Source organism: Ammodytes marinus (assembly GCF_949987685.1).
Source record: "Ammodytes marinus genome assembly, chromosome: 4".
NCBI lineage: Eukaryota > Metazoa > Chordata > Actinopteri > Uranoscopiformes > Ammodytidae > Ammodytes > Ammodytes marinus.
Window position 1 is genome coordinate 11,186,017 of NC_137233.1, and position 23,554 is coordinate 11,209,570.

The window sequence follows — 23,554 nt, forward strand, 5'->3', positions numbered from 1 at the left end:
ACTGCAATGTCCATTGTGTTGTGGGCGCACATATTGGAGCCATATGCTATAAAAAATACTGGAAATATATATGGCTTTAATGATTTCCACTGAAGTTGTTTCTGTCAGTGAATTTAGTAAAGAACATTTGCAAAATTACAAAGTCAAATCTCAGTGACAGAGGAAGACCAAAGAGAACACTACACAGAGTTGTCAGTTTGATGATTTATTAAAGTTAATACATGAGCTTGGCAAATTTGACAGACGTCTTTGTACTTTTTTTTTCGTTCACTTCACTCGTGCTAAATAGTTCATTCTGATGACAGGGTAAGGCCTTGTTCACAGTAGTTGCGTGGCGTGAGCGTGGCGTGCATGTTTACCTTAGGTTATAAAATTTATACTGCCAAGTCCCAGAAGCTCCATCTCAAAAGCGACAGCTATCTTTCCTGCAAACCCCGCGTTTATCAGCCAAAGGCCAGTGAAAATAATGTTTGACATCGTCTGACACAATTTTTTATGCAATACATTATGTATATTTGTGACCCTATTTATTATTTTGAACCCCATGTTACATCAATTGGCAGTACATTCCTTGCTCGCTCTCTCTCTGGCTCACACACGCCATCTTGCTTAAAAAACACACCTAACAGCTTTTTTGCTTTCACAACCACAAGGATGGATGACACGACTAGAATATAAATGTATATACTTTTATGACACTTTGAATATCCATGGCAAATGCAAAATCAATGGAGATAGGGCTGGGAGTTACAATGCTGTTACATAAATGATACGTGCAGTGTGAACAGTAGAGCGTGCTCACAATTGTAAGTCAGTCACATTTCAAATAAATTAAACAATTTGTAATTAGACCATTTTAAACGGTTTCACCAACAATTTACATAACAGTATCACACATTTTCAATGCAGTCTTTGCAGTAAATTAAAAATATGGCACCTCCTCATTTCCCCAAATATCTCTGTTAAGGGGAAACGCTCGATTAACCCTTCATGCCATTTTAATCTGTAGAGAAAAAGAAGAAAAAATCATTATAAATAAAAACAAGTAATTCAAAACATACGTCTGAGAAAAGAGTTAAACCTTACCTCTAACAATAAGCTTAGTAGAACACTCTGCCCTGCCAAAAGAGTTGACCGCAACAACTTTATATTCACCACTGTCCTTCGGTCGGACTCTAAGGATGTCCAGGGAGCACACACCAAAGGAGTTGGTGATGTAGTAGTTGTTGTCCGAGTTGATGCAGATGTTGTTCAGGTACCAGGATACAGTGGGTGTAGGACAGCCACGGACAGCACAGGTCATGTAGACTTGGTAACCTTTAGGTGGTGTGTGGACTTTCAGAGGGACCAAGATGGATGGAGGCCTCTCAAAAGTGAGTTCCCTTAAATTATTTCCATTTGAAGTTATTGGAACTTGATGGGGGAAAAAATCAAGGAGGAAAAGGATTGACTTTGTGAAGTTGTACTTATGTTTCGGTCATCATAGCAATTTGCCCACAGTGACTCTGCTAACGCTTATGTTGAGCTGATGTACTCCACATAAACATTCCCACACTTGAATTAGATTAGATGTAATCATGTGGTTTGATTACACAATACAATGTCATGTGCATAATGTACTGTGTATGGTTTTGATCAACTGAAATGCATAATCAAACATAATGGAACTGGAAAATAATAATACAATAACTCACTTCTGTTACTGTTGATTCCCCATGTAGGTGACTTAGATGGATCTGAGAGGCCCATATCATTCCTGGCATAGATCCGAAAATGGTACTCTACCCCAGGAAGAATGTTGTTGGCTGTGTATGTGTTAGCGAAGAGGCGGTCTGCTACAGTCCTCCACACTCTGTTGTCGGAGTCGTGTTGAGACACCATGTAGCACAGTCGGTCATCAAGTTCCTGGTCTGGAGAAGGAGCCCATGACACCAGGACTTTGCCATGGATTGTTTGCTCCAGCTCCACTGGCCCTGGAGTCTTTGGCTCATCTAGCAACAACCATGATGAGATGCAGAGTATGTTTCAAAGAGAGGAAATTATATATTTCTTAATATGATGATCCCCCCTCCCCTTTTTGTGGGAGCAATGATTATATATTAATTTGTTATGTGGCTGCTTTGACACCTTTTGACACATTTTTATTACAGATTTTAATCAAATCCCTTTACTGGATGTTACTTTGTTGTGTTTGTTCCTAATTCCATTTAAACATTGTCCAATGTTAATTATGGGTTAGTGTTGTATTTCCAATACTTCAGTGTGTCATTGGAATTTATCCAGGCTCAATGTTATTCAATTATGTTGATATAAAAGATGTTCCCTTCTGGCCAGAAAACCATTTCAACTAATGTAGTATTTGCCACTAGTAGTTTCAGGACAAAAATATCCCTGCATTTCCCAAATGTTTTCTATACTAATCATAGTTTAAAACACGGTAATTCTCCTTACCTGTGACTCTAACATCAATGTCGAATGAAGCTTCACCCACAGAGTTTTTGGCTATGATTGTGTAAATGCCTGAATCAGAGCGCATTGATGAGGGAATTACAACCTGAGACATTCCCTCTGTATTGATTATATTAATCCATGGGGATATTGGCTCATCGTCCTTCAGCCAAGTAATCTGAGGTGGAGGTTCAGCCTGGAGATGGATACATAAGATAAAATCTAAGGTATATGAAGTCATGTCACACTGTGGTAAACTCATCTCTGAATGATATGACAACGTTGGAATGGGTAAATAAAATAAGAAATGCAAAACTGACTTGAATTTTTAAGGGTGTATTCACACAGGGAAAGTCCGTTAGTTCACTTGCTTTGGTCCATACCAAATAGAGTTTAGATTTTTTTTGTTTGGTGTGGTCCACTTTCGTAATGCCCCTTTTGTAAGTGAACCAGCATTACGAAGCAAAACCACACGTGATCTGAGGTCATTCATTCATTGAACAGACATTCTGGGGTGGAAAGAAGCAAGAATGAAGTAAAAACTGCGAAATACACTCACCGGCCAATTTATTAGGTCCAGCGGTTCAATTTATTGTTAACACATATAACCTATCAGCCAATCACATGGCAGAAACTCAAAGCATTAAGGCATATACAGTAGACCTGGACGTGACAACTTATTTAGGTTGAAACCGAGCAACAGAATGGGGAAGAAAGGGGTTTTAAGTGACTTTGAACATGGCAATGTTGAGTGTGCCAGGAGGGCTGCTATGAGTATTTCAGAAACTGCTGATCTACTGGGATTTTCACTCCAAACCATCTCTAGGGTTTACAGAGAATGGTCCGAAAAAGAAAAAATATCCAGTGAGCGGCATTTGTGTGGACGTAAAATTCCTTGTTGAAGTCAGAGGTCAGTGGAGGATGGGCATACTGGTTTGAGATGATAGAAAGGCAACAGTAACTCAAATAACCACTCATTACAACCAGGATATGCAGAATACCATCTCTGAACGCAAAACACAACCAACCTTGAAGCAGATGGGCTACAGCAACAGAAGACCCCACCGGGTGCCACTCCTGTCAGCTAAAAACAGGAAAATTAGGCTACAATTTTCACAGGATCACCAATATTGGACAATAGAAGATTGAAAAATCATGCCTGGTCTGATGAGTCTTGATTTCAGTTGCGACATTCAGATGGCAGGTTCAGAATTTGGCGTAAACAACATGAAAGTATGGATCCATCCTGCCGTGCACCATCAACCATGCCATGTTCAATGTCACCTAAACCCCCTTTCTTCCCCATTCTGATGCTCGGTTTGACTTCAGTACATTGTCTTGACCACGTCTAAATGCCTTAATACATTAAACTGCTGCCATGTGATTGGCTTATTAGCTTTTTGTTTTTATAAGCCATTGAACAGGTGTACCTAATAAAGTGGCCGGTGAGTGTATATCATTGATATACTATGGGGTTAAAGATAATAAAAAGGCTAGCCTATAAATAAAGAAGAAGAACATCTAATTATTGTTGTTTCATATGGTTATAATTAGTGCTGTTGTAGAAGAAATACACTGCATTACAAGGGTGTAGAGAATGGGTGTTAGAATGAGCATTAAAATTAGAAAAAATAATGGGACAAAAAGAAATCAAGGGACATTTAGGCTGGAATAGATAAAAATGTGCGATTAATCGCGAGTTAACTATGACATTAATGCGATAAATCGCGATTAAATATTTTAATCGTTTGACAGCACTAGTTATAATATGAAGCCCTATTGACGGTCCCGTACATGGGAAGTAAAATAAAAACACACACTTCTTGCGCATCGTGAACCTGTTGGCACTGTGCGGGAGATGCTCCCCTCTCCTTCATCTGATCGCTGAACACATTCAGCATTTTTACGCGTCCTCTCGATCAAATGTAATATATATTGTTCTGTGCTCCCGGTCAAACCACAACTTATCGTCCTAACAATGGCAACAACAACGCTTTCCCATAATGTGAAGCTGACGGCAATTTATTAAAAAAGAAAAGGCACAGTGCTTCCTGCATTTGGGTCGGATCGAGTCCGGACAAATTCACACCACAAACAAACTGCAGCAGAGTGCGTTTGGAAACGCATCCAGACTACCGCTTCAGCTGGGTCTCGGAGCGCTTGTTGGTCCGCCCCCAAGTGAGATTGCTGTATTCACACCTGCCTGAAAGATGCGCACTGAAGGCGGAAGTGCACCTGAGTTTGTTTCAACCGAACTAAACACGGCATGTGTGAATACACCCTAAGATTCATATCATGGTCAGTCTACATACCAGCTTTTAGGCTTATCTTTACCTCATAGCAAATTTTGACACGTGCAGAATTTCCTGCTCTGACAACAATGAAGTCCTCTGGGTTCTTAAAACAAGGTCTCACTGGAGGAAAACACACAATATGAACATTTTAAAGGTGAACCAACATTGCTCTGGATAACAACGTTAATAAATAAAATGCACAATGAAAAATAAGTTAACCACTTACTGTTGGGATTCTTTGCACACACCATTTCAGATGGAGGGCTTAGCTCTCCTGATCCTGACTCATTGATTGCTGCAACCCTGAACTCATACTCTGCTCCCTCAGTAACATCTTTTACCGCGTATTTCACATCTGAAAGATAAGATTAATAGTAATGCAGGGAAGAACAATCAAAATAAATTAAAACAAATGTTACTTTTATCAACATATTATATGTCAGACAAACCTTCAATAGGTTCATTTACTGCATTTAGTGCAATCCACTGATGTGTATCTTTCTTTCGTTTCTCTAGTTGGTAACCAATGATTGGGACTCCTCTGTCATCCTCTGGAGGGGTCCAGGTCAAGTTGATGCAGGTCTTTGTGGCACTCACCACTTTCGGGGCTCCAGGTGGACCAGAGAGTACTAAGTAATGAAAAGTAGTTAAATTAATCAAGCCCATTAATAATTATACTTTTTACAATAATTAAGAAGTCATTAAAGAGGTGGAATAATTAAGTTCATGCATGTGTTGTTACCGTAGGATAATGCAAACTATACTCTTGGAGATAGTGCAACCATTCCAGCAAAAATAAAAGGGGGGGGCCTTTTGTGACATAAAGGAACACTTCACCAATTTGGAACTGGTGTTCCATCATTGTAAAATCACTATTATAATGTAATGAATGAGGTTTTCCCTTGGTCCAGCTTGGTCTTCCCTTGGTCCAGCTGCCCTGTTAATCCTAACCCTACATTTTACCATGCGTGATGTCACACATGGTAACATGTAGGGTTAGTCAGCGAGACCATACAACACTCTTTCTGCCTTTTCTCAGGCTAGGATGCACCAATTTCTAAAATGTTTGCACATTTATTCTATAGGATCTCAGAGTTCAATACACCTTCATATTTCCACCGGTGAAGTAGGTCTTTAAATACTGCCTCTGAGGGAGATTAACATGGGATTTGCTTAGAAATGGTACATGAGACTTATTTTTTCTACACTTACTCAATATGCCAGCCATAATGCTATCATCAGTCTCCAGGGAATCACTGAGGCCCTCAGGATTTTCTGCATAGATGTGGTAGTTGTATTTTTTTCCATGCGTCACATTCCTGTCTCTGAAGGTAGTCTTGTCAGCTGAGACATCCCCGAGTTTCGTCCACAGACTTTGGCCTGCCTGCTGCCGTTCTATTATATAGTTTGTAACAGCAGAGCCGCCATCGTCTGTGGGAGGTTTCCATTTAATTTCAATTACAGATGAGGTGGTTTCAACAGTCTCCACTGGACCCCCTGGTGGACCTGGCCGATCTGTGACGAGAAACATGGTAAAAGTTGTGTTCATGTTTGGATGTAGTCATGACTGAGTATGAGTAATCAAATAGTGGGAATGTCATATATTTAACTGTCAGTATATCTCACTTTACTAATTAAGATTTTGTATACGTACCAAGCACAATAAGCTGAGATGAAGCCTCCACAACCCCAAAAGGGTTTTTGAGTTGGATCTTTATTTCCCCTGCATCAGTCCGCAGGCAGTCTCTGAATAGCAGCCGGCTATGATTGGGCTCCCTCACAATTTTAACTCCTCCTCCATCTTTGATCTCATTGCCATCCTTAAACCAACTAACCAACAAAGATTCCTGAGGAGGAAAGGGCATCTTGAAAGCAGCGTTCTGGCCCACTCTTACGATCACAGGTTTAGAGAACTTGTGAAGGTCGTCTGGGTCAAATGTGGGTACGTCTGTACAGAACAAATTGTAATTCAGTTTAATGTGCAGGAACTGTTGTTTCATTTAATATATGCTCTACAACGAACATTGTTAATTATACCTCCAATAGTGACCTTTCCCTGTGTACTTTGATCCCCTGATACAAATCGATAAACTCCGGAGTCGTCATCTGTTGAGCTTCGAATTGTCAGCTTGTGAGAGTTTCCATCTTTGGTGATATTTACCCCAGCACCTGAGTCTAACTAGCACATCAAAAATTAAACGGATAACTTCATGTTTTTATGTTGCATTACATTATTTGCAAAAAGATGAAACTAGAGACACACAACACATTGTAACAATGTACTTCCTATGTACTTCCTATAGTCTTTTCAAATGTAAATAATGTTAGAATAAAAAACTTTCCTTTTGCTCTCACACTTTCCTCTTAATGATATGTTCAGATAAACACCCGACTTTTAAAGTTATATTTAATATAATATGTAGTACATACATGTGCTAATTCATGGGACTTACCTGCTCTCCATCTTTGAACCAGGCACCTTCGCAGTCCATGTTCATCTTTACACTTAATTCAACAGGCTTTTCACGAAGGGCAAATATATCAGAGAGTCCACAGGTAATTCCAAGCTCTGGGCAACATAAAACAGTTACTTTCATTTTTGCATATCTATGTGCAGCCACTTTCAGTTTAGGACCATGTATCCTCAACGATACATGTCAGACACTCAATATGCTTGTTGGGTTATTAGTTGGTTCATCAACATCAACAATTTCCTTTGAATGTCATAGTTGTACTACATTGAGAAATCATATATTTAATCAAAAATAGGTAAGTAAGTAATTGAGAGTATAATCATAAATTACACTCCAACAACACCCTATTTTTTTCAATACATGTGTTTCAGATTAAAATTAATAATACAGTGCACAGTTCAAATATTTGATGATGGTGGTCTGGTTAGAAAGTTGATGATATACACAAGTTAAAATGCAAATTATATATTATATTATACATGACAACACATTGCAATGACAGGCATTGTAAACATGGTTTTTTTCATAATTAAATTTGCAAAGTCATAAAGCCTTGTAAACTTTTGTATGAAAAAACAGTCTCACACGACATGAAGATAGAGTCTTTGGATCTCTATCCGTTGTATATTAAAATTAAGTTCCACATGCCGGTTGTAAATTATTGCTATTCTGTTAATTCACACCACGTAAGTTTATGGAACATTTACAGAGGGATTTTACAAGGATCATAATAATTTGATTAGATACTTATTTGTTATTTCTTCAGACTATGGTGTTACAAATACAAATAAAGTCTTACAATAATCTTTTATTAGTCTTTTAATATCCAAGTTACTGTTGTAGTTTCAGAATTTAATGTCTGGCATACCACCTTCCTCCGCATATGCATGTGGTTGATCATGCTGTTCAATGCCACCGACCTCCTCAGCTGAGTGGACCAACATCAATAACAACAGTAAATACTTTTTATTTGCTTTAGTAATTACTCATTTAGTGAGTCATTTGAACGGGTCCACTGTTTTCGCTCTTACCACTTCCCGAGTCGCCAGCTGCTGTTGATGTTTTGTCTGAATTACCTATCAGCGATCACAGAAGGTATGACAACATTTTAGATTTATATCTGTTAATCGGTGTTTATGGATTTCATGACACATGGAACTTTCAATAACCGGCCATCTTCTTTGGAAGTTTACTCTCGCCCATTTTACAAATGTCAACCAACCAGTTGATATGATACAAAGTAATTGGACCGTGTCCACCTAGCGCTTTTTTCGGGTGGCAAACGCTGGCTCAACGCCGGATCAAGGGAACGCTGTGTGCAGGGGAGAAAAAGCTGTTTGTCATCTTGTCCACTGGCGCTGTATGATCAACACTGGTTTTACTGTTTAGGCCTGCTGTTTTTCTATTCAAAATCTTAAAATTTTAACATGAGTAGTCCTATCAAACGGAGAATACTTTCCATCATCCTCTGTTTGGATGAAGAGCTTCCCGCTATCATGGCTCCTGCAAACACACATAGAGCAAGAAGTAGGGCAATGTGTGGGCATAAAACGATCCGTATAAAAATATGGTGAATCAAGTGTACACCTAATTTGCTCCCACAAATGGGCTTTCCTTTCTCTCTGATGTGGTCATTTTAAGTCACTCATTTTGTACAGTTTTGGGTTAAAAGCAATTTCTCTTTTGTCTTCTTAGTTGCCAAGATGACAAGTCCCGACAATCTACTCTGATTGGCCCCTTGATAAAAGTGCCAGTGACGTCCCCGGTGCTTTTATGAAAAGTTGAGAGATATTTAAATCGAAACGCTTGAAGTGGCCGCACAAAAGGAGCAAAACTCTTGCGAAAAAGACCCTGGGCGCTGTGCCTTTTCACTGTGCCGCCGCCTGCAGCTGAGACACTCGCTTCTCATTGACATCAATTGAAAAAAGACACTTGTGCTCAGAAAAAGGCACTAGGTGGACACCGGCCCTACATTGACAGTAAATTGTGGGCAGGGTAAAATAATCTGTCTGAGATTTTGAACATAGATATCAAGAACCAAAACACAAACGGACATTAAAACATTCAGCTAGAGACAGACCACTCTAAACAACTGTGTAATAACATGGCAACCTGTATATAACAGTATATATAAATTGTTGGAATTCTATTTAAGAAAAACTGACTTTAAACAGGTAGGCAATCACACAATAAGCTGACAAACAGTAAAGATCAGGATGAATGTATTTCTGAAGTCCTTATATTGTCAATAGACCCATTCACCTTTAAATGCATGCAGAGGTTTTCACAGCATTAACATTTCTTACCAGTGCGTACTACCTCCACAACCGGTGGTTCAACTGCTGCTGCTGGTGGTTCGCTGACCATTTCTATCAAACATTAAAACCAGTTAGTGGTTGCCATATCAAAACATGGCAATCGTAATGTGCAAATTGATATAACAAAGGTTCCCATTATTCTAATTTTTGACTTGAGCCTAAACCATTGCAATTCTTGAAATATTTTAATATCCATGTCAAGAATTACCTTTTTAATTATCACAATAATATTAATCCCAATATTATTAATTCAGATTTGCAATAAACTTTGCCCACATAGTTTTATATTTTTGTTTTTTAAATACTGTGTTTCACAAACCTTGTTGCTGGCATTCTTACCTGGTTTAGGTTCTTCTGGTGCCTTGGTGGTTTCAGGTGGAGGTGGAGCTGCTGCAGCAACCTCTTTTGCGGCTTTTATCTGTTCTTTTATTTCCTCTCTGTCCTTCACCAATTTTGCTTGTTGTTCTTGGGCAATCTTTTGCAAATCTATCCCAGACCCTCCGGCCTGTGTTGTTTTCCTTGCAGTTTTTTTGCCCCTTTGTGCATCTTTATCAGCTAAATTGGTAAAAAAATATTTTTAGTGAGTTTATACTTAAAAATACTATACCATGACATGAACATCAATAATTGATAAGAATAAGTTGGTATTGTCATTATATTTTCCTTAAAAACTGTTATCCATTATTAAAAATAACTATTGAGTCTGGTTGGCCATGTAATATCTTACCTTCAACAACAAGCCATGCATTGCAAGATTTTATTCCTGCACAGGCAGAATAGATTCCTTTGTCTACTACCATGCAGTCTTTGACCACCAGCCTGTGAATGAGCTTGTCTTCTGAAACCTGGATATCATGTTTATCCCCTTGCTCCAGTGGCAAATTCTTGCCAAACCACAATATCTTGGAGAAGGGATTTGACAGGACACACTCAAAAACAGCATCTTGTCTCTCAATTGCTTTCACTTCTTGAATTTTCACCAAGAAATCCACATTGGGGACTGCAATATAAAAAAAATATATATATTTTAGATTGAACATAGTTTGTTACATTTTCATGAATTATAATTATTAAAAACACAGTTGATGTTATTTATTTTAAATAGGAATATTTCATTTAATGCATCAAAACATTGTCTTCCTTTGCTTTAATTGGGGCTATGCATTTTACATGTGTTTAAGTGTTGAACTTACTTTTAAATTCAGTGGAGAACATATTCACATTATCTACATCCAACTGGTACAGCCCAGCATCGTCAGGCATAAGGTCCCTTAAACTAAAAATATATTTTTTCCCCACTATTTTAAGGCCGTGTTTCATCTCATCTCCCAACTGCTTTGTATACGGAACCATTTCACCATCCTGTGGGAGAAATATACACTGTAATTTCCTTTGGTTATGCTTCAAATTGTTGTTAGCAAAACATTGCTGCAAGATATTAGACGGATAAATGGCAAAAATGGAAAGGATTTTATCAAAACATACTCTCCAGTATATGTTCTACAGTTAGGGCTGTGATGCAAATATATTTACAAGTAGTTTAGAAGTCAATGGGCTCAAAGATGTTGGTGAATCCGTCTGTCCTTCCAGCACATTAAAATATATCTTAATTAATTTTACAAACTTGGCCAGATTTCTAAAATACTAACTATGGTAATTCAATGGCTCTCGTTAATTTATTGGTTAAGGAATTTAAGCAAACAAGAGCCATTCTCTGGGTGCCTTAACTACCACATATATATTGTGTATTTGAGTTAATAGGGGAGTTACAATATTCTTTTTGCAATTACCTTGTACAGAAAAATGGAGCTGCTTTGGTCAATAAGGTCCATGTCAATCTCAAAGGATGCAGTACCATCTCCATTGACCTTAATGTGTTTCAGGTTGGACAGGCTTTTGACAAACTTGAATAAACAGAAAAAGATCAATTATTACAGCAGGAAACAAAGTAACGTAAAATGAATGGTTACATACTTTTTTTATGTTACTGAATGAACTTTTCTTTAGGACTTATCTAAGCGCTTATCAGGATCAAACTTCGTAATAACAAAAGACAACAAATAAATATGCAAATATTAAAAATTATCAACCTGAGCTTGTTCTTCCTCCCTCTCTTTTTTCATCGCAGTTAGTGTTTTGAGCATCCAGCGAAAGTTTGTCACTCCAAACTGTAAACAGATGGACTCATAATCTTTCTTGTCAGAACTCATTAAGAGCTCCCAAAATTTAGGATCAATCTCACCATCTTTTTTTTCAAGTTGCTTAGATTTCGGTATGACCTTACTGGAAAATAAAATAAAGAGATAATTTAGTTGAAAAAAATACAGTCCATCAACTTATGTAGCACAAACTCACCTTTTCCTTTTTTTAAGTAAAGTTTTAAAATTCCCATCTGGGGCTTCAACTTCTTGTTGCACGGTCTTTTTGAAACCAACTGAAAGTAAAACACAGAAAAAAAGAAGATACTCACAATATTAATACAATAATAGTATTAACAAACAAGGAGGGGGAGGGTGGGCACATACATTCTGGAATACGGGTGTGAAGTAATACATTGAAAACTTTGTTTCTAAGTGTGTGTAAGTATATACAGTATGGGAATCTGCATGCCATTTCAAATTAAATGTCTGCAAGCATACTTAGGTCATGTTGAACTTGACACCTAATAGTGCGCTTCTTTGGTGCACACCAGTTGAGACCGGAGACATTGTTTAATTTTTTAGATTGTTCGGTTCGTGTTCACAAAGGCGAAACTCAAGCGGACTATACATTGTAAGCAAAAGTCACGTGCACAAAAATGCAAATCGATTCCAAATTCTACCATCACCTAGTGTCGGCCGTTTATTTTAATGCTTAAAGCAGCTACGAGTAACATTGAAATATCTTTTAAACAGCCTCATGTTTCCTCTGATAATCATAAAGTACCTTTAACAGCAAACGAGACCATCAGTGCAAAGAAATAAGTTTTTATATAGTTTTTATTACTGCTTTTGGTCTGGTCGCACACCCAGTCCGATTTTCGGTTCGCGCGTGCAGGCTATATGTCACATATCCGTATTGGTCGCAGATTTCAGTGTGGCGCAGCAACGCAATTTGAGAAGCCTATCCCTTCAGGTGAGGGAAGGGGAGCGGCTGCCTTGTTTGAGACAGTTATCTTTCGTCATAATGACTGATAACAGGGCTGAACCATCAAAGAAAAAAAAAGAGAATGCAATGAAGAAAACCTAAAAGGGAGAGTGATAGACGGGCGGGAGGAGGACATTGCCAAGCAATGTGTAAGCATTCACGGGAGCGAACTAGACTGCAGTGTTTACTCCTAAATGAATGAGCGGTACTAACACAAAGTTTACTTTGCTTCACCATCATCAGATTACCATTATTCATCTGAAATAGTCATTATTTACACCAGCATAAACACATTACCTCAGCGTGATCAATACTGCCGTCTCTCGTTCATTCGCTTTCTGTGAGGACACATAATCTTTCAGCTTCGTGAGAGTAGCCTAGTTAGGTGACACTGCATCAACTCATTGCAATCAGGTGTGTTTGGCACTGACTGGCATTAGTTGATGCAGAGTCACTAACCACTCTCACAGAGCCGAAAAGAGTCCGGTGCCCTCACACTTTCAATAGGCTACACGGACATGAACTATATTGCGTCCTATTCATTAGACTCTCGCACGGACGGAACGCGCTAGAAAACAGCTTCGCGACAGCTGGGGTTGTAAATATACTACCGCTTTTGTCCAAAGGGGCCGCCAACGGACAAAGTTACTCGTAGTGTCTTTAATGTGGAGCGCATATTGACAGCCAGAATCTAATAAATGTAGTGCTAATTTCCTCAACCCACATTACAATAGCATCAGACTATAGCGGGCGGAGCATATGGGTATATGCTCTGACAACGTGCGCTAAATAGCTTAATAACATTTGCATTTAATGCGATGATCCACTCCGGAGTTCAATTACAAGCGGCCCGAGACCACATCTTTCAAGCGGAGCAGAGTCCAGTTGTTTAGTGCGCACCAGAGTCTCGGACGGTGTTCAAACCAACCTAAATAAACTGCACCAAGGGTGTTGTACAGCAATAAACAAAGCTGGTGTGAACACATCCTCAGATTAATTTCTCATTGTCAATTAAATAATCCTTACCTGCAATGACATTCAGAATAACTGTGACGATAGCTTGTCCATATTCATTTCTGGCAATGCATTTATAGGTATCCGCTTGATCTGGCATAACATTTGGCATCTGCAAGATATAAGACATTTTAAATATAATTGAACCATTCTAGGAAGTAGTTGGCTTTGTTTACTAAATTAAAGGTTTCCAACCTAGATCTGTCTTGTGTGTTATATAAGCCCCCTATGTTTTCAGCTCAAGTACTCTTTAATCAACATCCATCGCCACGTTCCTAAACGAGTTGTATGGATTATAAGTGGGATATTATTTGGACAGTTTTTTAGATAAAAGTGGATATAATTGCTATTGTTAAGCTATTGTTAAAGGTGGTGTCAGCGATTCAGGAGAGCTTGTTGTCAGAATCACTTTTTGTCAAAATCAATGAATATCTCCTCACAATCCACTATCCATACTTTGTGTGCACTGAAAAAAATCCATTGTTAATACACAGCCTAGGCTCTGTAAACGGACATGTTGTAGTTACCGTGGGCTCGCCTTTGTTAACATAAACACTGTTTACATTCAAGAGTACAGAGCATAGACTGTGTTATAACACCCCAAAAAAATCAACAGCGCACACAGTATGGACAGGTAGCTGATTGTGAGGAGATTTTTACACATTTCTTTCATTTTTTTACAATAAGCGTCCTCCAGAATCACTGACACTACCTTTACATATTGGGATGTTATGGTTATTATGTAAGCTTTTTGTTTGCAACTAGTTATTATGCTCTTTAATCACAGCATGTAGTATTAAGGTGTTAAAACTAACTTATAATAAGTATGGGATATATATCAAAGATCAGCTTAAGACCAATGTGTAATATTTGTCCTGATTATTATTTACCAAATCATCATTTTAATTATCTCAAAATAAGCTGATCTCAATATTTTTTCCCTATACCTCTTGGCAAATGCAGAGGTGCAATTAAATGTTTTATCCTTGGCAATAATCCATCTGAGTAATTTGAATCTGAAACTCACATTTTCAATATAAAACAGCAATTGGTTGACAGCAAATGAGGTTGTCTAGCTCATCGCTTCAAACTGACATTGTGTGCTTCTCTCAGGATTAGTGTAAGTAACCTTTTTGTAGAAAAAAAAACTGACGCCTCAGAAAATTGGATGTTTTTGATGTTGTATAAGTGATGTCTATTTGTCTTTCCTTCTTTTTCTATTCATCCATCGTGTCCTGTGTTTTATATAACTCTGCATGTACTGTATCTGTATAGTATCACTGTGATTTGATAGCCTGTTTTGCTTGCCTCAAATGTATGCTCATCTGAATTTGAATTGTATTGAGACTGGTATCTTGATGTATCGGAGACATCTCCATTATTTCTGCTCCATGTTACAGTTGGCTTTGGTTCTCCAGTAACAATGGCCTTGAAGAAAGCAAATTTACCTGTAGAGAGAGAGAGAGAGACATGGTAACTGCATATAAAATACAAGACAATGCAGATATATTTATTCAAAAAGTCTGTGTCATTAAGAATTATTATTGAATTGCTATCAATACCCAATGGCCCAATGGAAAAAAAGTCTTGGATCTATTATTTTGTGATATAACTGTTTTAAATATTCATATTGCTTACCCTGTTGGATGGTCAAAGCTATGGGCTTGCGGATGAAGTCTGGATTGCTCGTTCCCTCTGGCAGGGTCTCGATAAACTGTGTAATCATCACCCCGGGGACCTTAGATTTGATCTTAATTCCCACTGTCAGCATTGGAAAATGAAATGTCAGTGACAATACATTTGACACCCAAAAATAAAAAGATAATATTTTTTAGTGAGAATCAACAACCACATACATCATGCAGAAACCCATTCTAATACTTTACGTATTAGAATGTTTAATGTTACTCACTATCAATTTATTATAATTCAGAGCTGTAAGTATTTGGATCTGGTGACAGACATATCTCTTTTGTCAGATGTAACAATAACTTTATTTTTTCAACTTCTTTACTGCATGCCTAAAATTAATCCTGAGAACAGATATGTAGTAATGCGCCTACATATCCACTCAACAAATATACTGTATGTGCGTTCATACAGTATGTTGTTGAATCCATTGCATATCAGGTGCCCATGCCTTTGTGAGCAAAAAGACAACTGATGACCGGTTATCTCTTGTCCCCTAAGCATACCTTCCTTACCATCGCAATTCTCTGCATCAGGACCTGATAAGGCACATTTGAAGAGTATATACAGCAAATGTCAGCATGGTTTAAGCACTGAACTATGTATTAGACTTAGATAATTATACTGAAGGACAGACAATTAAATGCACTGGGTGTTGGTGGTCTACATTTTAAGGTATCTATATCAGTAACAGTTAAACAATGTATAGTTTAAAAACACTTATCAATATGCTGTTGCCAATGTAATAATTTCAGCATTGAACAAACTCGATAAAATAATTAAGTTTGAGCACTATTAAAGCAAAACACAGGTGACATGTTGTGAGTAAGATGTATCCTTATACAAGTAAACAAATTAACCACTTAAAGCAACAGATAGACATAGACTATGTATATAGACATGGACAGTATTCACAAGAACATAGACTCTGACATGAAATAATGCGTCAGTCTAAAGAGAATTTTATCAGATTTTGTGTTTCTTTTTTAAAATGTTTGCAGCGAGTCAAACATCACATTTTGTCACACATTGTTTTTTTTTTAACTGTATAGATGTATTATTTACTGAACTTTCGTTCATAGTTAAACTCAGTGTCAACAGTGAAACTACCGTCATGGACCTATTATAAGAAGGACGGCGTAATATCTATTTCTGGGTCAAGATCCTGCCAAAACTGTAATACCAGGTCTGGCCCCTGGGCATTGCTTGATTGCGGAAGCAGGCGCTATTCCTGGGGGCCTGGCTACAGTATGCATTAGCAGTAAGCAACTACGCTAGCATATGAGTCTGCAGATTTGTTGTCGTTAAGGAGTTAGCCAGCTGCCTTTTACAAACTTGACAAACCTTATCTTATCTTTGTTTGTAACTTTGCCCTCTATAGTGAATAACTCAAAATACTTCCAACACTGCTTTTTTAGATATGGTGGAGTCAATACTGTCCGTTCAGAATGGCTGTGATTTATTTTTCTATTTTCATAGCAAAACAACATTAATATTAGCCTAATTTAGGGATAGGTCAATAGGGCATGCAATAGGTCAAGCTGATAATTAATTTAAAATGTGCTCTCTGTTGGATCACAAGGCAAACTACAACTTTACAACCCTTTTCAACCCATTTGATGCAAATAGTAGCTTTATTCTAAAACAAAGATGAAAATATAATCACAACAAGGTTCCTTCATATTTAAGAGTTGATAATATCCACTTATTTGTGTCGCAAGATTCTTTCAGTTTTCCCTATAGGTTCATATCACTGGATTTATTTGGTTACTTCTCTGTGTTTCAGTTAGATCTTTATGGTTTGGAATAAAAGGTCAACAATAAACAGTTGATATGTTGTACAGACACATTAGCTTGATTTTGGACGTTTTCCTTTAATGCATCCTGTAGAAAATGAGTTTGAGCTTTAGGGCTTACCTTGGCCCGTAGCGGTCCCATCCTTCACTGCTGATTTTTTAAACATCTTGGATCCTCTGATTTCTGGGTGGATTCAGCAGGATTTTCCAAACTAAAATAGATCATTGAAAGGATTAAAGTGCAGTATTTACATCTAAGATTACGAACTTAAAGCAATACTTTTTTGAATAATATTTTTAAAATACAATTAATACTGGTGTAACATATTTTATATTTGTTTAAGGAATACAGCTTGTGTTTCACCCAACAACTGACACATACAATACAACTAAAGTAAAACAACAAACATCCAATCATTACCTTGTGGAATGATTCAACAGGAGGCTCTACAGTAAAATGCTAATTATATAATAATAAGCACTGATGGTCAAAGGTACCCTTGGCTTCAGATATTGCATCCGCTATGTTTTTCAATGTTGATCAACATTTTGGGTTCCAAAGGTTTTAGAAATGTAGACTAATCGGATTTGTGAAAGTACAAACATGTAAACCATTTTTTTTGCTTAACAACTGAATGTAAACAGAAACTTTATTTTTAAGAAAACTCAAACTTGAACAGGAATTTGCACTTTGTCTTCTTGTTAAGGTTAGCTAAGGATTTTTTTTAAATGATAGTCCCTGCTACTAGTCACCTGCCTTCCCAGAGCAATAACTTATTTTGACCATCAATCAATATAGTACACTTCCCAAAACCACATTTTAAAAATTAATTTAGCTGCAGTAAATTGTGTGAAATATAATATCCCCAAGTCATTATATATTGCATGACACTGGGATTTGCATTTTATTGACACTGTAGGTTCAAATGTTGGTTTTGTAGTAAAGGTGCCTGTCAGTGTCAACATGCTCCATTTCCTGTAGGAAGAAAATACATCTGATACAGTTGCAAACAAGTATTGTTCCCCGTACCATGTGTTGTCCCAAGTTTTTTTTATATAGATTTATAGTTTTGGTGTTGATATTTGGATTTTCCCATTATCGATTGTAATCTGCACAACAGCATCACTACAAACAGACAGATAGGCCTACCAGCGTCAAGTGTTTTTTCAGATCCAAGAAAGAAGTCAACTGATCATCTTTCCAACACAGTTTCATAGACACATTTACAAAATAATACCAGATTATTGAAGCTGTTTCATTGAGCCCTTTTTAATCGCATGATGTTTATTAACAGGGAAAGCGGTGAATTTTCTATAAAATAAAAATTAACCTCAATGAACAGTGAAGTGGGATGTATCAGTTTTCATTTCATGAAGAAAACTGTTGCCAATGTGCTGCTGATTATTTTCAGCCATATTGAGTGCATGCTTTTGACCTGTCTCATAAAATATTTGGACAAATCTAACCCCGCCCATTACAGGCGCGTGATATTCTAGGGTGTCATCAGTCCACGGCTGTTGAAAGATGAGAAAGCCAGACTGTCATCTGATAGGTCACATGCCACATAAAATCGTGTATATCTTAATATGCTTATAAATCACTGCTGACATTACGAGTGAGTCGTGCCATGGTGAACACTGTAGATTAACTTATTCTGGTGATTTGGAGCAAAAATATCAGCATATGTAATTAATCGACATTGCACCCAAACCTTTCACATAGTTTTTACCAGTGTATAAATAATTCCACATTATAAATTGTTCCTGTACACGGTAACATAAAACGTGTTCACTAAATATGCTAATGTTGTATACGGTAAATGCTTAATATGAAAACAACTCCACAAGACAACAAATTGTATTCTACTCAACCCAATTTCTTTATTTTATGGGTTTCATGTGGCCTGGGCTGCATGTTGCTGGTAAAGCCACCAGCTGCTTATCTGACCAGCGCTGAAATACTGCACTGGACAGTATACTTAGAGACTGAAGGCATCATAAACATGATTGAAAGCAATACATGGCTAAGGGGCATGTTTCAGAAAGTATGTGGCTATCTAGAGAATCAATGTTAATGAATATGTGCAGTAGCTGAGGGTGGTAGACACTTAATTTTGGTTATAAATACACTTTGATTTTAGCTGTATAACTGGGGAAAAACAAGTGAACAGATGAAGCAGGAACATGGCAGTGTTGTAGTTCATATAATAATGAAAGAGAAGAGTTTGAAAAGAGAAAGATAATACCCTTTTTTCTCTTTTTGTTTTGTTTAATAATAACCAAAGATAAGCAATTATGTTTTCAAAGGACTGCTGTCATTAATGGTATTAACATGCATTAGCTTATTTGTTTGTTAGATAACTATTTGTGTGTGACACAACATTTAGAAAATTACAATTATTCAAAATACATTTAAATATTATATTATTATATTTAATATTTTTTATTTAAATATTTAATATTTGCCAACTTGTGGATTCAATCGAATGACTATGAATGTGTTATCCATTAATTTAAAATGTTCTGAGGTGCCACTTTTGCTATTGAAAGTGTGCATTGCAATATATTGGCATTTCCTAACTCCAGAGAATGACTAAGACGACCTTATATCCCCCTCAATTACATTTTCACAAACTCTATACCTAACTGTAATACAAAACAAAAAAAACAAAACAAAAAAAAACAATCAAACATGTTTCAGTTACCATTAGAACAGCAACATCTGGAAGCCATTCTACTCAGCTTAAATAATGTGAATGTTGAAAAAACTAAAATACTCCATGCATATTTTAGGGCTTTCTAAAACAAGTCAGCTCAATTGTGTTTATAGGCAACCATCTATATTGGACCAATTTCACTCAATGTTATCTTTTGACTAGATTATAAAGAGTTAATTAGCCACAGGATTAGTTTAGTGTTTAAGACTGTAGCCAACTCTAAAAGCTTTGCACCTCCATCTAAGTTGGTGCTAAATGTTAGATGAATGGGAAACTTACCTCAGTACTCCTGTGATCCCTTTGAGAGGTGCTGCTTCCCAGACTGATATTTGAGTGTTGCCACCCTGGTCTTCAAGCTATTAAATCCTTACAGGAATTCCAATGACACTGTCACAAGCCTCCATGTTGTCACACAGGATGCCTGCCAAGAAAGGGGGATTGCTTTTTTGTTTTTGGCATAAATCAAAACATCTAGCAAGGGGGAGGAGGCAAAGCCAAGGTTGGCTTTAAGCCTCACAGTGGGATGACCATGACTGTGTCTCTTTGCCAAAATGCATCATCTTCTTCAGAAATTGCCTTAGTGATAGACTATTAGGCCTTTTATGAATTGAAAAAGGATTTAAGTCAATTATTACTCGGTATATCAATAAGTAGATTCTCTATTGTCCGCTATGCTGCTTATGTGAAATGTTATTGTTGGTTTTGGTTGTTCTGTAATAGTGTTTGCTCTTGGTTGCTACCCAGACCCTTTGCATGTTGCTGCCCTGACCCTTCACATGTCATTTACAATTTTTGCAGATTCATTTTATCTCCTAAACTTATAAAGAAAACCTTAGTAAGAGAAATGTGGAGGTTGGGTATAATTTGTTTTAAATATATGTTTTGTCTTTTTTTTTGGACGGTTTAGCGCTGTCACTATCATAGCTCTTGGATGTTGGCAATGGAGTTGAAAATAAACTATGTAGTTGAAGCATGGTGTTCATGGCCAAGTATTCTTGTTCTCTCTCTTTTTTTAAATTACGAGAAAAAAAATTATAGTGTTAAGTTTTGACACCAACTAAAATAACAATGTGTTAACTGGATGGATGAGCTTTCATGATTCTTCATGAATTATCTTTCAATTAACATATTTCTTAAGGTTTTACTGGTTTAAAGTAGTAGCTTGTATTATGTGTTTTAGGCTTCTACACATCAGTTTTATTTTTTCAGACTCAACTAGTGTTTTTACAAGATTCACATTCAAATATATAGCAGTGTTTTTGGCAGTGGACAAGTCTGCCTCAAAATCAACCACATAGAAGAAACACCTTATTGAAAACCTAACTTTGTTCTAATCTGCCTTGATAAGTAATATGTCATGTTAAGTAATAAAGGCCATATGCAGCTACTGTTTATCCTATTCTAAAACTAGTGCCAGATGTATTTGATGTTGTTCTTTGAGTGTTATTAGGCACAAAGAATAGGGGTTTTCCTGAAAGTAATTTAAATGTAAATTTGGTCCAGTGGAGGGCTTTCTGATATATGTTATGAATTTAAAAGACCAGCCTCACTGTTGACATTCTACTGTAGGAAGAAAAAACACCACCAGCACTAATTGCTCAATGAAGGCGACAGGTTGTAAGTCCACTGGAATTGACTTGGAGCACATATCACATGCTGTGCAGTCCTAATTGTAGTAGCCTGGCATATATGACAAGATGTTGGCAAACATAAAGTACAATAAGAAAATAATAGACGTCTGAAATAAATGTGTTAAATGATGATAACTATGTTGCCAGTCTAGTGTGGTGGGCCAAACATTAGTGGTTGTTGAATAACATGAGCATATCAAGCTTAAAGGCAACTTTGTTTCTTAATGTTTTAAATTTACATTTGTTGAGGAAAAACTTAAATTGGTTAGAAGTATTTCTAAGGAGTTATAGTTGTCTGTTCTTCTGGCAAGTACTGCAATTGTTACTTCACTGCAAATTCTACATTTTGTATTAATAGGTTGGATATACAGGCCACACAATGTATTTGTTTTGAAAAATGTATTGCAATCATACGCATTATTGCAAAAGTCAGTGATACATTTTTTTTTTATAAATCAACACCACATTTGTACACTTGGCACATTATTCAGCGTTGGTCAGAGCATCATCCTTGTACGAAAAATAAAATAACCTTCATATCAAGTGGCAATTTAAATGTGCTTTGTATCTGTTAAACACACGGACCAACTTCAGAATGTTTACTTACATGTGATATGCCATGTGCTGGTTCTTTAAACAACAACCCAGTTATTGTGGTCTTAGAATAAACAGAGCTATGCTCACATTGAGCACGATTTTACGTGCGTGTGTGTTGTGTGTGGATATTTCAGGCAGTGCAATAAAAGTGGATGCGTGGCCCAGGAACTATGACTGTTCTCAAGCATGGGAAGCTGATATGAGATGCTTGATGTTCTTGAAGGCATGTATTACAGTAGGTCACTGAGGTCAGGAGCTTTGAATTCTACAATGCAGAACAATGACAAAACAAGCCTAATATTACAAAACCAAATGCAACATGGACAAATGTAACTCCATCTGTGTGTCTGCAATTTGTTTTTATAAGGGTTATTGTAATGTTTATTTTAATAATAATAATAATAATAATAATAATAATAATAATAATAATTATGGATTGGATTTATATAACGATTTTAATCACATTCAAAGTGCTTTACAGCTGGTTCCAGGTTCCATTAATTCAAACACAGTTAAACCTAAAGTGCACTCCTCAGTTATTCACTACTATACTAAGATGGCTGAAACTTTCTTATTCGTGAAAAACCATCATCATAACATACATATTTTCAATGTTTTCAAAGAAAGAAGGTATATTTCAATTATTTAGGGAATTAACTGTACATTATACAACTAATTTTGTAATGTTTTTCTTGACATGTTACTTCAAGGAGTGACCCAATACTATTGGTATGTTGTTAGATGGTGTTACATGTCAAGACTAGTACAATAAACAGCCGTCGTAAAGATTTGTCTATGCACAGGATGTCATGGGTCTAATGATAATATTAGTGTGTCTGTGGGATTTACACAGGAAATTGCACGGTTGTGTGTGTGAGGTAGCACTAAGTCATGCACATGAAATTTTCCCATTTATGACTTTCCATTATAGATAACAATATCCCCCTAAATAGTGCGAACACATGATCGCAGTAAAAGAACAATTTGAAGCCATGTGACAGTTGGCAGACTTCAACAGAGCGCGTGAATAAAAAATTGAAAGGCACAATAAATACCTCACACTATGCCAGGGCTACGTTGTAAACTAAAAGTGGTTGCAGCAAACCAGCCACCTCATAGTCAAATACTGGTTAAGTATATCCATATGGTATATCCATATGATTTACTCAAGTTTAAGTTATACAAATACATTTAGCCTTTAGTCTTGGTGGTATACAAGACAAGGCAAACGTATGATTCATATTTTGTTTAAGAAAGGGAATCAACACAGTTCACTGTTGAACATAAGGATTAATATACATTTTGACAATTGTAAATGATTTAAATCACCAACATATTTATATTGTCATATCATCCATTTTCCATGGGGAAGTAACCTCAGCGAAGCCAGTAGTTTGCTGTCTTATTCAGATATGAGCAGAGACAACTAACATATCAATGCTTAGGGACA

At 36.9% G+C, this 23,554-nt stretch overlaps 1 protein-coding gene across 1 annotated transcript; it reads right to left on the reverse strand.

Annotated features, from left to right (window-relative positions):
* Positions 1–271: 271 nt before the first annotated feature.
* Positions 272–20,187, reverse strand: igfn1.4 (immunoglobulin like and fibronectin type III domain containing 1, tandem duplicate 4). Its single transcript, XM_080026681.1, has 24 exons — positions 20,156–20,187; positions 17,281–17,371; positions 15,879–15,902; positions 15,313–15,435; positions 14,983–15,122; positions 13,687–13,786; positions 11,890–11,968; positions 11,625–11,817; positions 11,325–11,438; positions 10,728–10,896; positions 10,262–10,534; positions 9,874–10,089; positions 9,523–9,585; positions 7,196–7,311; positions 6,780–6,921; positions 6,397–6,690; positions 5,955–6,257; positions 5,192–5,371; positions 4,969–5,097; positions 4,783–4,862; positions 2,452–2,644; positions 1,695–1,991; positions 1,087–1,413; positions 272–1,003 (listed from the first exon to the last, which is right to left on the reverse strand). The coding sequence occupies exons 2-24, from the start codon at positions 17,324–17,326 to the stop codon at positions 999–1,001; spliced, it is 3,606 nt and encodes a 1,201-aa protein (XP_079882807.1). The 5' UTR covers positions 17,327–17,371; positions 20,156–20,187; the 3' UTR covers positions 272–998.
* Positions 20,188–23,554: the final 3,367 nt, after the last annotated feature.

Excerpts from the sequence above, each read along its gene's own strand:
- igfn1.4 (XM_080026681.1), bottom strand. The coding sequence starts at position 17,326 with ATGTTTAAAAAATCAGCAGTGAAGGATGGGACCGCTACGGGCCAAG. Across the intron at positions 10,897-11,324 it reads GCTCCATTTTTCTGTACAAG|GATGGTGAAATGGTTCCGTA; the intron begins GTAATTGCAAAA and ends TTTCTCCCACAG. Across the intron at positions 7,312-9,522 it reads TGTGGAGGTAGTACGCACTG|AGCTTGGAATTACCTGTGGA; the intron begins GTAAGAAATGTT and ends TATGTTGCCCAG.